Genomic DNA, 18,598 nt, shown 5'->3' on the forward strand with positions numbered 1-18,598 from the left:
GGTAAATTGCTGGGAGGCAGATTTTTTTTCTTTCCTCCCCAAAAAAAGGTTGGTGTGTCTTATATTCCGGAGCATCTTATACTCTGAAAAATACGGTATATGTTTTAATATGATTGAATCACAAAACGTTCAGTATGAGAAAACTGAAATTTGGTATTAAAACAGCAATATTCACAATGTCCACTTTGCCCATCAATTCAGTTGGACTGCATTGTAAAAGGATCTATCCTGAAAATTGTATAATGCACATTCATAATTATAGCACTTTAATTGTATTTGATCAATCAGAAATATAACCAATCATACTAACAAACGTCAAAGAAACCTAGTAGAGTACAAGAAGTAAAGATTAGAAAAACATGGCTGATATGTTCCATCTTCTAAAAACATTATAAGAAGATACAGTATCAATTCAGTCAAAATTACTATGATCACAATTGGAATAAAGTTCCTACGAAATTATGAGATTGCAATAAAAATAAAGGGTAAAATAGGAAGAGGTTATCTTCTAATTATCTTCTTGTCTGAAAGATTATCTGATCATTCATATTCATTTGGACAATATCAACCCCCATTCTTGTTATTTGAAAAAGTGCATTTTTATGGATTGTCACTTGATATTGTTTTATGAATTGAAATAAATTTAAAGCCCAGAATCAATATCAGAAATAGATAAATAGCATAACATACTAAAAATGGTAACGATACATGAGAGTTCATATCCTTTAAACTTTCTAGCAAACTTTTGCACTTTATTATCACTTATTTTCAATAAACTAAGAGAATGGAAGTCCCAAAGAAAATACTGCCTTCCACCCCACCCTTTTGTTAAGTCTCTCTATCTCTTTCATAGTAAAATTAATGTTACTGGAATCTCTTACCCATCCAGAAGATTCATTGTAGTTGATGTAACTTCAGAAAATAAGACTATTTTTCCCAAGATTCTGGTATCAAGGTTTTGCTTGTATCTCTCAAAACTAAAATTTTCAGATGAGACTGCTTCCATATCAGTAACTACTGGTATGAGCAAAGATGTTATTTCCATATTTTCAGTGCAAGATGATACAAACTTAAGAGACAGCTTGCTTGATATGATTAATCCTTCTGTGATTGTATTTCTTCTGAGCCATTCTAAAAAAGTATTGTGGAGAATCTGTTTGATATAAAATAAAATTACAAGACAATATAAAACACACATATAAAAACTAAGACTTCATTTCTATTCTGCAAAAGGATGTGAATTCACATTAACTTCTTAATAAGTATTTGATGTCTCCGCTTAATTTTATATGAATGCATTTTGGAAAGCATTTGGTTGACATGATTAATTGGGATAAGTTCCATCTACTTCTTTTGGGTTTAAATATATAATCCAATTATTAAAATGGGTTTTGTAATTTCTACTGATATTAATTTCTTAGAATTCTATATTCTTAAAAATATTTGTAAATGTATGGAAATAAATGTTAAATATTTGAGAAAATATTGATTTGCATGTTTTTAGGTAGATCAACGGATGATTAATTTGTGCAGTTAAAATTAATGTTATTAAAATGAATATTGTCCTTCATCTGACTTACGTTTTGAAAGGCATTCCAATGTTAGTTCCAAATAAAATCTTACTGTTATGCTAATTTAAATTTAAAAAATCTGAAGTATAACTGTCTTTGAGCACCTCAAAGATAGATGGTTCTAAAATGTGATAAATAAATTAAAATACAGGCACCTACAGTTATTGAAAGTGAGTGGGCAGCCAATAAATTCTATGTAAATAAATTCTATATAATTAAATAAATAAAAATGGATGTCAAGATGGCACTGATAAAAGCTTATGAGATTTTATATTGCAAAATTTGGAGGATGGAATGGATGCTTTGACCATTGTTTGTGATTAAGTTACAGTATGGTAACTGTAAATGTCATTTATCAGTATACTACTTATTACATATAACGAACTCTGCATATTATTTTATTGACACTGCCACTTATGATATACTATTATTAAAGGCCCAATTAAAATAAAAAATAATGCAACCTGAAGACAACAGTGCCAAAGATTTTATTAAATAGCTATATTGCAAAAATAATACCTCAACTTGTTACCATTTTGTCTTCTTAGCAGGAATGAGGAGCTGTGTCCTTCCAAATTTTACTACTATTACAAATCTCAATATTCATATTATTATATATTTATTGTGGGAAGCTGAGCCTACATTTCAGCAACTAAGAAATTTGAAATCTTTTCTAAAATACTTAAGATTTAAGACAAAAAATCATTCAACATTTATCAGATAGTCAAACTGCAACTGCTTCTAGGTCTTATTTCAGCTTTATGCTCTCATTAAAGGCATGTTTCCAATCATTAAAGATATAGCATGTGCTTTAACAGAAATATAATGCAACTATGTTACAGGTGAATTTGCAATCCTCAGCTTTTCTAAGAGACAATTTTTACTTTCTATCAGTTAGTACTATGAGAGCAGTCTGGAAGCAATCTCTTCAGCAGCTGCTCTCACCAACAAATAGTTTATTTTAAGAAAGTGGTTAGGTCAAAGGCTAAACATTGTCATAAAATGAAAACACACAATCTGAAATAGAAATACTGTATTGTGATAGTATTTCAATGTTGCATTTTCACACAAATGCTTAAAACCTACTGAACTATGTTCCATTCTATTTTCTGGAACAAACTGTAACTGCTATTAACTTCTTTTCAGTATTTTATATTATCCTTAGGTAATCAGAATAAAATAGCACCCTGCCTATATGCGTTAAAAGAAACTTTGATTTTTGGATTTTAGCAGTTAACAGTTTCTGCTGTCTTTTAGTTACAAAGATTGCAGAATTCCACTCTACAATTTATAATAATTTCAGCCAAAACTAAATAGCATTGCACAATAGAGAGAAACACTGATGCAACAGATCTCCCATTTAGGAGACCTTAAATACAATATGTGAAAGTTTTACCAGGACATCTTAGCAAAACAACAGATAATTTAGTTGATTTCAAAATATTCCGGACAAGACACTTAAATTTATGTCTTGAAATTATTTATTTCAGTTTACAGGCAGTCCTTGTGTAATGTCCATTTGTTCAGCAACTATTTAAAGTTATAACACTGCTGAATAAAGGAACACACAACTCCTCAAAGTTGCAGTGCTCTTGCATTGCTCCCACAGTTATGTGAACAAAATTCAAGCCCACCTGAATTTAGGCAGCCTGGCTATTTGCTGCTGCCAGCTGACCCTATTACCCAGCCCTGCCTATCACTGCCATTACCACAAACTGAGGCATTCTTCCAAACTGCTTGCTTTTATACTAGGGCAGTGTGTTCTCTTATGTGCGAGTTTGGGCCTTTTCAAAAGAATTCAGCCAGCATGTTCAGGCAGTTCTGGTTGGTATGGTAATGGCTTGTGGCGCAAAGAGCAAGGTAGTGGCATGAAAGGCTGGACAACAGGAGGAACTGAAAGCAATGGGTGAATGGATAGCAAAAAGAGCAAACATGGGGCAGAGGTGCATAAAGAGGGGTTGAGGTGGGGGCACTCCCTTAGCTTTTTCCATAGCTTGGTTTGAGTAGCTCCTGAATGGAATTTATTCTCTAACAGCAAGTAGGATTGCTGGAACTGCTGTCATTAAGCAGAGCAGTCACATGGTATTTTATTTTATTGCTAAGCAATGTGGCTTAATAACCACATTGCTTAGCAATAAAGTTGCTGATCCCAATTAGAATTGTTAAGCGAGGGCTGTCCATATATCATTTATGTAATAGCTCAGGGCAGAAATGGTATAAATCAGTATAAATATGGTAGCAATAGAACTTGTATACCACTTCAAAAGTACTTTATGGCCGTCTCTAAGAAGTTTAAAGAGGCAGCAGGTTGCTCCCAACAATCTGGGACTTATTTTATCGACCTTGGAAAGATGGAAAGCTGAATCAACCTTGAGCCAGGGAGACTCTAACTGCTGGCAGCCATCAAAATTAACATGCAATATTGCATTCTAACCCCTGTACCATTACTGCTCTTAAATGATGTATTTTTGTGTTTATTAGGATTCAAAGATAACAGATAGTTCTTCCCTCCATTGTCCATTAAATCAACTTAGTACCAAAACAATCACAAATCTGAAAACCAATCTTCAATCTATTATTCCTACTTTCTATTTCACATTTAGATTATTATTATTATTATTTTGCCTTGAAAACCTGTATTATGGTTAAAAACACTTGATCTGCTCCAACAACTTAATTTTTTTTCTTATTGGCAAGTTTAATTTGATGTTATATTTTCAAAACATATGGCAAAAAGTAGCTTTATTCTTCCTATATCAGTTTGGGAGACTTTAAAGCAATCTATCATCATATCTGTAATAATAATTAATATAATAACATTAAAACTAAATCTAATTGCAGAAGTTATTTTAAACATACATATACAACATAGAATTATATTGCAAGGCAGCTCAGAAGTGCCATCTTGTGGTAACTGTTTTCAACAAACACAGTAACTTTTTGAATGTGTATGAACTGTTTAAATTCCAGTCTATATTTTATAAATTTCTAACAATACTATAAAATATGTAAATATAATAAAATAGTTTTTTTAAAAATGGACAATCAAGTAATGTGCATCTTTAAAAAATATTAAGCCATATGTTTTTAGAAATTAAAATCTGTTTCATGTGATGTATCAATTTAATGATATAGTTCAGGAATTTGTGTCATAAAATTGCTTAGTTATTCATAATTTCCCAAAATAACTTCTGCTTATTAATAATGGCTTCTATGGCTCAATATACACTGCTCAAAAAAATAAAGGGAACACTTAAAAAATACAATATAACTCCAAGTAAATCAACCTTCGTCCACTTAGGAAGCAACACTGATTGACAGTCAATTTCACATGCTGTTGTGCACTTTCAGCTTTGTACAGAACAAAGTATTCAATGAGAATATTTCATTCATTCAGATCTAGGATATGTTCTTTGAGTGTTCCCTTTATTTTTTTGAGCAGTATAGTTCTTTCAAACATTTTTTTATTAAATTTACAAAAGATGGGAAAATGAATGGAGTAGTTCTTAAGACACACAGATGCAGATTGGAAAGTGGTGAATTGTATAAATAGTAGGTAGTTTGCTACAACTCAAAATGATGACTTCGGCCTGATGGAATGATTATTAAAAGAAGCAAAACAGATATGCATACAACTATGTTTTTGTTCATTTTGTTATATGGAATTGAGAATTAGGATATCAGGAGTCACATAACTATTTAAAGTTAATCCACATTTTGTCTAATAGTTTAAATATAATTTGGAGATCAATTCTGGTTTTTTTTTCTTTTTAGGATGCGTGCCATTAAACATGTGGGTTCCCATTTTAATTTCAAATTTTCCTCTTGCTCAGGAGCTGATTGCACATGCTGGCTGCTAGGGAACAGGTGGCCTAGTAGGTAGCTTGTCAGAAAAATTAAAAAAAACTCACACAGACTAAACATTGGTGCCAAAAATCTAGAAGCTAAACTAGCAATGAAGAAACAGTTCAATGAAAATGTTGCAACAGTGTATGTCCATTGCTAAAAAAGAAAAGCCAACATGTCAACAGTAGTACTTTAATAGTGGTATTAAAAATAATAATGCCAATATTATAATGCCCTTATATAAATCAATGGTGTAGCTGTATCTGGAATATTGCACACACTTCTAGATACTATATTGCAAAAGGGATACAGTGAAGCTAGGAGAAAGTTCAGAAGATAGCAACTAAGATGATTATGGGGTGGAGCAGTTTCCCTACAATGAAAGTTTGTGACATTTAGGGCTTTTTAGTTTAGAAAAGAGGCAAATGACAAAGAACATGATTGAGGTTCACAAAATTGTGAATTGTGTGGTTAAAGTAGATAAGGAGAAGTTATTTTCATGATAATAGAATCAGAGGTCATTTAAATTGAACCCTGGAAGAATCAGAAAAGATAAAATGGCTTCCCCTCACATGCAAATTAAATTTTGGAATTTGCTGTCACAAGATGTGAAGCTGGCTAGACAAGGGTTGGACCAAATCATGGAAATGACAGGGATCAATGACTGTTAGCTTTAATGATGACCTTGAAGACTATCTGCTGAGACACTAATGACCTTGAAGACTATCTGCTGAGACACTAATTTGCAGTAGGTGGTCCAGTGGTCCAGTCTAGCAGGACATTGCCTATATTCTTATTTATTTAAACCAAATCCTACCTTATCAGATGAGAGTAGATAAAGAGGTGTTAAAGAAGGGATAGTACTTAATTCACAGCTCAACCCCAATAACTTCAGGATCTCAACAAGTACATCATATCTTCGGGAGTTGCTTATTTTGAGCAGATTGAAGTCATCCTTAGATCGACATGAACTTTTGATATTCACTTCCAAATGTGCCTATAAAGGCAAGACAGAAAAATAAATCTTATTGAAAACACTTTTATAAAACTATGATCAATAATTATCTATTGGGTCAAATAACTTGATCATTTTAAAATCAACTTCTTGTTTTGTGTCACTTTAGTTATAATAATAATAATAATAATAATAATAATAATAATAATAATTTATTAGATTTGTATGCCGCCCCTCTCCGAAGACTCGGGGCGGCTCACAACAAGCGATAAAACAATATTGTACAGGCAACCAAGTATTAAATGTATTGTCTCAACACATATTGCCCCATTTGTAGATAAGCTAGCCCTTATTTTTCATGGTATTTTTATTAAAAATTTCAGAGTTGTGTTATCTATGGATCGACATGAACTTTTGATATTCACTTCCAAATGTGCCTATAAAGGCAAGACAGAAAAATAAATCTTATTGAAAACACTTTTATAAAACTATGATCAATAATTATCTATTGGGTCAAATAACTTGATCATTTTAAAATCAACTTCTTGTTTTGTGTCACTTTAGTTATTAAATAACCAAGTATTAAATGTATTGTCTCAACACATATTGCCCCATTTGTAGATAAGCTAGCCCTTATTTTTCATGGTATTTTTATTAAAAATTTCAGAGTTGTGTTATCTATGGATGAGCTTGTATAGGAATATATACAGAATATAAAGGTACTTTAAAAAGTATTAACTTATATATTCGTAGATAAATCTAACCCACCATTTTGGGTATATTTTTGGCACCTAAAATTGTCAGTTTATCTACAAATATATAAGGTAACTAAATAAACTAAATAAACATTAATAAAACATTGAATTTCATCTAAATATTGAGGGAATATAATAAGCAACAGTGATAACCTGTTGAGAAGTAATAGTATCACTGTTTCTTGTTTAAAAAAATTAAGTGACCTCAATTTAATCCTGAATCCACTTTAAACCTTACAGTTGTCCTAATTATTCATGAGGTTCCATTCAAAATTACAAATAGTCTGAGTCTGTAAGAATTACGGAGTTCAGTTCCAGAACCTGTGGTACTTTCTTCCTCCAAGAGTAGTCCTCTCTACTTGTTCCTTTTTGTCCTCTCAGATGAGGATCTTGCCTAATGATTTCTTTTGTACTCGTTAAAGATTGGAATTTAGAGGTCAGTAAGGGGTGTGCATAAGTGCACCAGTGTGCCTTCTGTGCCCTGTCCAATTGTCTCTCCTTATCTCATTTATCTTTTCTTCCTTTCAAATTTGTTCACCTATACTTTTATATCTTTTCTTCTATTCGTTTCTTTAGTTATATTAATACATATCTATTCTCTTCAATGTGTATTATGTATTGGACTAAATAAATAAAATAAATATATTTAACTAGTTAGGTATTCCAAGTTGTAAGGCTCTAAATGGAGTTGTCCTTATTTAAAGCAAGTTGTTCAACATGTGCCTCACACTGGTTTCTTCGCTGCATTATATAACTTAAACCCAACCTTAAACAAAATTCTTTACAAAAGTACCAAAGTCTACCCACAATTCTGGGCTAGGATAAAGGAACAAAAAATAAGGCTCAAGTTATAGATTGATGGAAACCTTTTAACATATATTGAAGTTTGGTCTCTATTATGTCACATGAAAATGGGGATAATGTAGGCCATCTGTACATAAAATTCACTACCTAAATCATGCTACTGAATTACAGTGCTGAAATCTTTTTATCAGATGAAAATTTGACATACAATCCTACCATGAAAGAACTATCTATCTATCTATCTATCTATCTATCTATCTATCTATCTATCTATCTATCTATCTATCTATCTTCTACCTGCCTGCCTGCCTGCCTACCTGATAAGGCTTTTCAATCTCTCCTTTCTCATTATAATCTATTTCAACTTCCAAATTATGAGTTAAGGGACTTTTCAGAATAACAACCCAAGGACCTGAATTGTGGGGGCAGTATGCTGGCTCTGTTAAAAAGTGCTAACATGTTCTAAGCCACCCTGAGTCTAAGGAGAAGGGCGGCATAAAAATCAAATAAATAAATAAATATACAAAAACCCACAGCCAAACAGGTCAATGACATGTTTCTCATTTATTTTGAAACATTGAAGTGCTTTTGGTTTATGAAAAGGTACTTTGAATCCAAACCATCATTCACCAATTTTCTAAAACACTAGCTTGTTACCCAATATTGGGCCTACCATTTACCACCATTCTACAAACAGCACTATTTAAGAAATATCTTCAAAATAACAAACAAAATAGAACTTGTTTATACTGTACCTGAGAAAGAATTGCTTCTCCTCCATTATTTCCATATGATAAATGCACAATCATCATATCTTTATCCGGACTGAAATAACCAAGTGGCTTTATGGGATTATGTTTTTCGGAATTCTCCACCTCAAATTTTTTCCCACTAGCTAGAGCATTTAATTTAATTTCATTGCTTTTGTCTTTTGAAAAAACTAATGTTTGTATCGTGTCCATTATTTCATCCTTACTCTTTAGTTTTATGCCACCAAATGTGAAAGAGGCAGAAAGTCCCAAAATCTTCCCACCTTTTGACATGAAAGCTAGAAATTGCTTAGACACAGCATCCGAAATAGGTTCTGATTCAGCAATGATCAGAAGCAATGCATTGTCAACCCAAGGAACAGTCAGAACTTGTTTTTCTAACAACTGATAGATGGTATAAGCATTAATATCAATACAATCCATTATGACAGATTTTATTTCTTCAAATTTCACTTTTTTAGAATCAGAACCAAGATAAATTAAAATATTTGGAGGCTTTCCAGTCAAGTTTATACTTTGCATTTTTCCTGTTATATAGTCACCACTAACTTCTTCTACACTGCCATTATAATCATCCAGAAGATCTGGGATGTTTTCTGCTGAGGCAAATTTAACTGACTCAATTGTACTGTTCTCCAATTCCAAACATTCATGGCAGCTTGAAAGATGTAGGTGATGATGTTCTGAAGCATCACCTTCCTTTTCAGATAATTGCTCAAGTTCCTCATAATATCCATTTGTTTTTTGCAGTCTGCATTGGTGTATTTCTTGATCATCACAATTAGCAGTTTCCACCTGAGATTTATCAATATTTTCCAAAAGTGAGTCTTGTGACAGTTCATTAGTCTGTATCTGATCAGCCTTCTCCTCCTCTTTGGTATTTGGAGCCAGTTTTAATTCTTTCAAGGTTGATTTCTTCAGGTTCACAGCTAATACAAGTTAAATAAGTTATTGAACAAAACACACAAACATAACTGCACTAAATAGTTCTGCCTTCAATATAAACTTCAACTGATAATTCAGTCTTAAAATACATTGTGTAGAGCTGAGTGCATTTTACTTCTTGCATGTTTATAATGCAACTTAACATTATATATTTAATTTAGTTAATTTTTCTTCTTCTTTGAATTATGCAGAGATATAAATGTACCATATTCATCAATTTATGAATGGGACTCGCTAAAACTCTGAACCATACTATTCAGGGGAGATGTTCCTAAATTTCTCTGAAATTTAAGTTTTTCAGGGCAGGGTAGACCAGGAGTCATTTAGGGTAGATGGTTTATTTCTGGAAACCACTTAAGTGCTCCCAGAAAAAGATGATTCAGAGAGAGATTTGACTGATTTATATCTTGTCTTTCGTCTGGGCACTCACTTCTTCATTTTCCCCCCATAACAACCTTATAAGATAGGATGGCTGAGAGAGAGAGAGCAACTAGCCTAAAACACTATGACTATGGACAGATTTGAATCAGAGTCTTCCCAGGCTCAAATCCAAAAATTGAACCATACCATCACATTAGCTGATTTGTTTGGTTTTGATTTAATGTATTTTGTGAAGTCAACAAATTGAGTACAAACCATTTCAAGTTTGACAATAGTAAATATTACACCCTTTAAAAAAACAGAGTAGATGAAACAAATAAGTAACCAGCAAATAAGTAGATGAAGCAAATAAGTAACCAGGATGGGGACAGAAAAAGGGGCTTCTATGCCAGATTTTATTATTTAAGAGTTAAACAGCTGGATGAAAACTGCGTTTCATCCATATGCCTGCTCTTCATCAAGCAGTATTATCAACTGGCACTGTAGCAAATATGGTCCTGCATCAGGTATGGAATGACCCATTTGGGGGCCGAGTTTCTTTCCTAGCTCAATGAAGAGACTGTGGCACTAGTTCTTCACTTAATCAACATACTCCCCTCCATTAACAATTTATAAATTGAAAGAGCAGATACAATTATCCCCAGTCGTCTATTCAGAGGTGATAACTCAGGAGAGATGAACAATACCCACCTATACTAAAGTGAACAAACTACAGCTCAAGAAAGAGATAATAAAGAAGAATTTCAACCTATGTTATGCTACCTTCAATCATTGTATATAGGTCAAAAGGAGCATGGAAACTAAGCATATCTGATCTTGGAATCAGGCATAATTTAAGTGTGCTTCATAAATTTGGCAGGGGGAGACCTCCTGGCCTAGCAAATGGCAAAGACACTTTTTTATTAAGCAGTGCTTTTTGTTTAGGCACTCCAAAACCTAATATATATTATGATATATTTAAAAAAATTAAAATTCCAAATCAAACGCTAATCCCATTATTTGGAATGATGAGGGATGATGTCATAGACAAATTCTGCTGAAACTGGTGACATGTTCCAGAGCAATAGTGGTAGAGACTAAGTCTTAAATGCATAACCACATAATCTGATAAATATTAGCCATAATGATTTATAATTCATTGCTACACAAATGGTCTTTTTTCTATCTTTTCCATGCCTATTGCAAATTTCTTGCGTGGGTGGAGAGGGTGAGAAGAGGATACCAGATGGACTTCTAATTGACAGGCATCAAAGCAAGATGAATTTGTAAAGAGTGATGAAGCTCTGAATCTGAGAATAGTTTATATGTCATTTAAATATATATTTTTATTGGGGATAGGCAAATGGGTGTACTTACAGACAATTTTTTGAGGCACCATCCCATTATCCATTTGGAGTCTGTCTTCCAAGAATGCTATCCCAAGGCTACTAAAATTATCTATGCTGGCTTCAGCAAATAATATGTAAGGCTTTCCAGTTTTAAAGGCCAAAGGACAACAAAAATCTGACCATTTCACAATCTGAAGAAAGATACACAGAACAGTTTTCACATTAATGTATGTAAAATTAGAATATTGAATGAATTGTAAAATTAAGTTAATATTCCTATCATTAACTTAGTTTCTAAATTAAATTAAAATATATTAAATACATCTACCAAATCAAGTTCACATACCCATGATGAATGAAAAACCAATGGGAAAACAATAAATTTAAATTAATAAATTCAAATTAAACGAGTACATAGAGAACAAAAGAGGAAATACAGAATTAGAAATTAACAGATCTATAATTTTTTTATGCAAGCTCAACTCATCTTATATAAAAGCTATGCAAAAAGCTGTCAACAAGCTTTTATGGAGTTTCCTAGATTTTTTTTGAACTGGAGAATAGTTATAACCTAGATACATTACCTTCCCATTTAAGAACTGGCTATTAAAAATAAAAGTCACTACTTCAAATTACCATATTTTTTGCACTGTAAGAGGCACTCACCCACCCACCCCAAATTGAAGGAGGGGATTGATGCGGCAGTGACAGGCAGTGTCCACCACCTGGAACAGGCGATCAGTGGTATTCTGGGAGGTCAATCCAACTGCCAATAGGCGGTGGCGAGAAGTGGTTCTTAGCAGGATTGGCAGCAATACAATAGATCTAGGTCTCACAAGAAAAAATCCATTGTGGGGATAGTCTCACCTACAGGAAATTTCTTCCATAGCTTCAAGAGCTTTTGGCTGAAATGATATAGGATTTCCTGCCTGGACTAGATCTCCAAAGTCCCTTTGAGCTCTGTTATTCTGTATAATAGCGTGCTACAAGAGGCAACCGAAGATAAATCTTAAAAGATTTAAACAAAGCAGTGCAAGATTTTTGTGGCTGAAACAAAACTATTTTTTGTTTTCTTGTTGTCCTCCATAAAAGCGAGGTGCGTGTTATGGTCTGGAGTGTCATATGGAGTAAAAAATATGTTTAAAGACTTATTAGCAAAAGTATTTTAAAGAAAACTTACCTTTTTTGCTGAACAAGTTACAGCTTCTGAACTACTTGTTTGAATGAAAATACCTTCAGTTACAAATGTAATATGTTCGTCTTCAACTACTTCTTCCAAATAACTAAAATGTGATACAATAAATAATGTCCATTTGTTTAAATCATCAAGGGACTGAAAAGAAAAAAAAGGTGGCTTAAATCAACTATATCATTTTAGAAAAATGCAACGTGTTATACAGTACTTTACAAAATCTGGATCTTGTCCTATTCCTGAAGTATTTATTCAGGAAGACATCTTTTATAGCAGTTTAAATGCTGACCTTAGAAAGGTAAATAAAGTTTAATCATGAATAGATTTCATATTCAAGGAAAATGTTAGAATCAAACCCATTCTGAATGGTCAGCATTTAAGTATACCTGGTAGAAGTTTTCAGTTTTGCCAAATAACAATGTGAAATAGTTCAATATTAATACTACTAAAAATATAATTTGGGTAAATTATCCATCTCTGTAGCAACTCTTTCATTTCCTCTACTACTATTTCTCTAAAACAGGGGTCTCCAACCTTGGGAACTTTAAGACTTTGGAGTTGCCAGGGAGTTGAAGTCTATTCAACAACTCAATTGCCAAGATTGGAGACCCTCCTCTAAAATACTTCTAAATTCAAATAATTCCTGTTTACTTAGAAATAAAGATTTGGTTGTAAATAAAAATGTATCTATTAGGAGTAAATCTAATGAATTACAGTATGATTTACTTCTGAATATTACCTAACTTCATCACAGATGTTTATTAAACTTATCTTTAAAAACATATATGTCTCCCATTTCTTATTCTTCTATTTTTATCAAATGACAATTTAAAGTTAAAACAGAAATTCTGAGCAACAGTTCAAGAAAAGCTATCTGGTGATTCTTCGTTCTATAATAAAGCAAAGAATTAATTATCCTAAAAGTAGATAAAGTGAACAGCAAAAATCTGGATAACTTAAAAAAAAATTACAAATCTGAAATATTAAGACTTAAGATTTTTGATGTTTGTGAAATAATTAAAATAAAATAGTACCTTTGTGGGGACATAAATTATTTAGTCTTTGGGGGAAGAGATGACAGATGACTGGACTAAATATGGGAAGGTCCAATTTCTAGGTCTCCATTAACATGAATGCCATCAGAGAGACCCTTTCAGCCCTAATCAATTTTAAGGTTAGAGATAAAGTGGTGACAAACAAACAAAACTTGGTTATACCATGCATCAATAGCTTTGCTTTAAGAATTAAGTGTGTGCAGTAATCTTGCAACCATGTGATACAAACATTAAGCTAATGATATAACCTAAGACAGAAAATAAATTACATGAGAAGGAAAAAAAATGGAGAGGGGAAAATAATTGGATAGAAAACAGGCACATTTAAAGTAGGAGCAGGAATTTCTGATCCTCTAGATTTTGATATAATCCTTTTCTTAATCTACAGGTATTAAATATGGTATAACCTTAATATATCCCTGAACTCTTCAAATTTACACAATTTATCAGAATTTAATACATTGATAACTCTATAATTTAATTATTGGCTTTTAGCTACATTATTATTAATACATTGAATTGTAACATTTTATTGCTTTATTGAGCTATTTTTACAATATTACTGCCATCATGTTTATTGCAAGTCTTGTATATTGCTATGTAATATGAATAATCTCTCTCTCCATCCATCCATCCGTGTGTGTGTGTATACACACACACACACACACACACACATATATTATAGTTGATCAAAAATGGAAGTGAACTGTAACCTTTGAAAACCTTACATCTTATCTTCAATTTACATCTCATCCTCAACTTGTTAAAGAAGTTGCAGTTTCCATCAAACAAACGAGATTTCTGGATTTAAATTTTGGGGGAAAGTGGTAAACAAAAAATCAAGTTGTAAATCAGTGCATGGATCTTCAGGAATGACCAATATGCCTATAATTGTGCTTAATAACATTCCAATTTATGTTTTTTAAATGTATATCTTACATACATTTATATAATGTTGATCTTGGGAAATCAACATAATTATTGCAAATTCCCAGGATACGCCAAACCAGACTTATTGCATCTTATGGAAAGAGTAGGGACATGATAAAATTGTAACTTATACTTGGAATATTAAATCACTGTTCTGTACAATACGTACTGTACTCTTCCCAGATGCATTGCACTTCTTTCCACATTCCCCTAGCAATAAAACGTGGGCTGTTAACTATGGAAATTAGAGAGCAACATTTCTGGTTGATCAGGTTAGAAGGCTAACTTTTCACTTATCTTGGTAAGTTCACACATATAACACATAGACACTCTACACTAACAAATAAAACACACATGTACACAAGCGTATTTATGACTACATACATTTATTATGTTCATTTTTATTAATAGTGATTGTTTCTTCATTGTTTATTTGACCCCCATGACAATCATTAAGTGTTATACTTCATGATTCTTTAAAAATCTATATTTTCTTAAAAAACCCATATTGGCACTTGTTACATTTGTTGAAACCTATTTTTCTTGAGATTTCAATCGATAAAAAGTTTTGAAATTCTGCTACCTCGTCACCTGTTTAATAGAAAGCGCTCCTAAATTATGATACCGGTATCATAAATTTCCATGTGCAACTTGCCCTGGGAAAATTTTAAAGCAGGAAAAGAGGGAAAATGAAATCATCTATTGCAGAGTTAATAAAAGTATCAGCGGCTTGCGCCACACAGTCAACCTCACCTGGCGTCTCCTGCTTACCTCGGAGCTGTCCAAGGAACAGCTATTCCCACGAGGGAAAAGTTTTCAGCCTCTCTAATAAAGGCGGGCCTGAGAGAGCAATAACGCTCCCCCAACCCTCGCATATCCACCACCCACAACTTCCCTTTCCATGCAACGTACGGCAGGCCCAGCTCTCCCTGGCCGACTCTCTCCGCCCCTGCATATCACACCTGAGTCTCGCCAGTGAAGAACACCTTGTCGCCCACCCTGAGGCAAATGATCTCGTCGGAGAGCCCGGGCGCCTCCGGTTTGCAAAGAGGCAGGTCTCGGGGGGCCTGCAACGTGAAGCGAGTGCACCCGAAGCTGGGGGAGCAGCCGGAGGAAGAGCAGAAGGTAAACGAACACCTGGTGCGGTACAGCCGGCGCACCGTGCGCCGGATGAGCCCCGCGGAACAACGCCCACAGCGCGCCCACAGGTATAAGTAGCAGAGCGTGATGAGCATGACGGGCGGGAAGAGGAGGGGGCTGCGAAAGGCCGGTCACGGCCGGCTCCCCATCCCCACATCAGCAACTTTCTCGGCAAGATGAAGAGCGGCGGTGGAGCCGTGCCGCTGCTTCCCCATTGGTTCTCTCGCTTTTCCTCACGCGAAGACGAAAACGGCGCTGATTGGGCAGAAATCGCACCCCTCCCACTCTGCTTGGGTCAGGCAAGAGGTTTTCCCCGCCCCTGCCCTCCGGCTCGATTTCTTTGCTGCGCTTGGCGCGCTTTTCCCTCAGGGGGGAAGTTTCCCGTTTCGACTGGGGTGGTGGTGGAAATACTTAGGAATGGCGATTTCCGTAGTAGCACTTTACCGGTGTTACTGTCTCTCTCCTTTAACCTTACTGTTACGCATTAAGAGTCCTTTCGCCTTTGACGACGAACAAGTGAGCCTTGTATTGTCGTGTATATCAGTGTTCCCCAGAATGCTGGCTGGGGAATTATGGGAGTTGAAGTCCAGATATTTTCAAGTTGACAAGGTTGAGAAACACTGGTGTATATGTAACTGACTAGTAGATTTCATCCTACTAGGTTTCATCCTAATAATTGACACAGGTCAACCACAGAATCGCCAACACAAGCTCTGCATTTGGCAGACTAATGACAAATGTGTGGAACCCAGGTGGAATAGCTAACTACCTTGTTTATTTATTTATTATTTATTTATTTTGTCCAATACAAAGAAAGTTATAGAGGATATATTCGTAGTAAAATATATCAGAGGAAGAAGAGAAGATGCAGGAATAAAATATATCAATGAAAGAATAGAATAAAAGATATAGGAGGTATAGGAGAGCAATAGGATGGGATGGAAGGCACGCTAGTGCATTTATACACGCCCCTTACTGACCCCTTAGGAATCTTTGTATAGATTGTATGCCAGTGTACTTGGACTGTATACAGGAGACATGCTAGGCCAGTGAGGGTGAATCTATGGCATGGGTACCACAAGTGGCATGTGGAGCCATATCTGATTGCACGTGAGCCGTTGCCCTAGCTCAGCTCCAACAGCTCCAACATACATGCGTGTGCCAGCCAGCTGATTTTTGGCTCACACAGAGGCTCTGGGAGGGAGTTTTTGGCTCCCAGAGACCTCCAGAAAGGAGGGAGGGCGTTTTTACCCTCCCTTGGCTCTAGAAAACCGTTGGAGCTTGGGAAGGGCAAAACATGAGCCTACTGGGCCCACCGGAAGTTGGGAAACAGGCTGTTTCCAGCCACCAGAGGGCCTCTGGGGCCTGGGGGAAGCTGTTTTCACCCTCCGCAGGCTTGCACGCTCTTTCAACATCTGAAGGAAAAAAGGTTCGCCATCAATGTGCTAGGCAATTGAACCATTTCCACATGACCTGACTCCATAGCATTCTGAGAATCTGGTGGTAGGATAAGGTGCCTGACACACAGGTCCTCTCCTGAGCAGGCCTGCCATCAATTTCCACCCTGCTGATGAATGCCCAGACACGTCCATGTTGCTGACAGGCCATGTTGCGAGTCTGCTGATCCACCAAGGTTGCCAGACATCTGAGGACAGAAGAACAACCATAGCAGAGGAGAAGCGAGTACTCCGCAAAGCTGGAGCTGCAAATGCTGTGACAATGGTGTCCACATGTCTGCCCAACATGTGGCAGAACATTTTGTGCTCATATAGACCTTACCAGCCACCTGCAGACACATTGTGTACAGCCCACAACCCATTAGATGTCAAGGTCCCCTTCAAACATGATGGACAAACATCATTATCATATAACTGACTACCTTGATTTAGGAGGTGCAAACCTGAGGGACTGAGAATTAATGCCATCCAGAGTCATCTTGTAGAGGAGATGGATAGCATAGAAATGTGAAATAAAATAAAATACAGCCAAACATTCTTCCAGGGGGAGCATCTTTATGGATTATAAAGAATACAATGTGAGAAGGTACCAAAATAATGAATGTTACAAGTCCCTAAACAGACATAAACATTTTTATATTTATTTATTCAATTTATAAAGCTAAATAAAGTTGGGAGAAGTTCTAAAGGAAAATTGGCAGGTGAAAAGCATAATCTACGCAAATGCCAAAGAACCAAATCATGTCAATGGGAATGTCACGTATTATTGTGCGCATACCAGAAGTGCATTTCCTGTTTCTTTCAGAGCAGATTTCTCATTTATCCACAGAATAGCAAAAATCAACAGAGCTGAGTACCATTGTTAACTTTTTAAAAATAAATGTTATAAAGAGTTTTTTCACTCATGCCCTATTGCATAAACAAAATATTGAATTAATGCTGTTTTCATCTGGAAGGCGTTTTCATGTTTGTTTTAAGATTGTCCTAAAGATATAGCATTACCTTTACCTTTATGCCAATAAATGGCTTACCACAATCAACTTAAGTTAAAGTTCTGAATATTGGTAAGAAAGACTTTGCTTTTGGCCTCACCTTTGCAACCATCTATATAACTAGTCAACACTGTGACCCACTGGGTCATCCTTTAAAGATAGTGTGATCCGATGTGACCACAATGAGTATTAACGTTTAGGCTGACCATATTTTTCTTATACTATGCTAAATGGTTCCATGATCAACTGAGTATATTTCATAAATAGAAAAATAATTGTTGCAAATGAACTTCAATAAAAAGTTCATATTTACTTATCTAAACAGAATGATCACAGACGTGCAAAAACAATAGAATGGGAGGAATTTCCAACTTCCAGTTAGCTTTCCCACTGACTTTGTTTCTGGGAAGGTGGCAGGGAGCATTAGAAATCATGATCAGATGACCATGGGGATGCTGCAACAATCACAATTTTATG

The 18,598-nt window shown here is 34.9% G+C and overlaps 1 protein-coding gene across 1 annotated transcript in view; it reads right to left on the minus strand.

Moving 5' to 3' along the window:
* HLCS (holocarboxylase synthetase) overlaps window positions 1-15,907 on the minus strand; it is a 60,552-nt gene extending 44,645 nt beyond the window's left edge. Inside the window, exons 1-6 of the mRNA XM_070750404.1 lie at window positions 15,495-15,907; window positions 12,536-12,688; window positions 11,384-11,546; window positions 8,687-9,630; window positions 6,235-6,414; window positions 882-1,153 (exon numbers count right to left, since the gene is read on the minus strand). Of these exons, the coding sequence (XP_070606505.1) occupies window positions 882-1,153; window positions 6,235-6,414; window positions 8,687-9,630; window positions 11,384-11,546; window positions 12,536-12,688; window positions 15,495-15,767 (1,985 nt within the window). The 5' untranslated portion in view covers window positions 15,768-15,907. The remainder of the gene's footprint in view (window positions 1-881; window positions 1,154-6,234; window positions 6,415-8,686; window positions 9,631-11,383; window positions 11,547-12,535; window positions 12,689-15,494) is intronic.
* Window positions 15,908-18,598: the final 2,691 nt, after the last annotated feature.

The sequence above is a fragment of the Erythrolamprus reginae genome, chromosome 4, assembly GCF_031021105.1.
Source record: "Erythrolamprus reginae isolate rEryReg1 chromosome 4, rEryReg1.hap1, whole genome shotgun sequence".
NCBI lineage: Eukaryota > Metazoa > Chordata > Lepidosauria > Squamata > Dipsadidae > Erythrolamprus > Erythrolamprus reginae.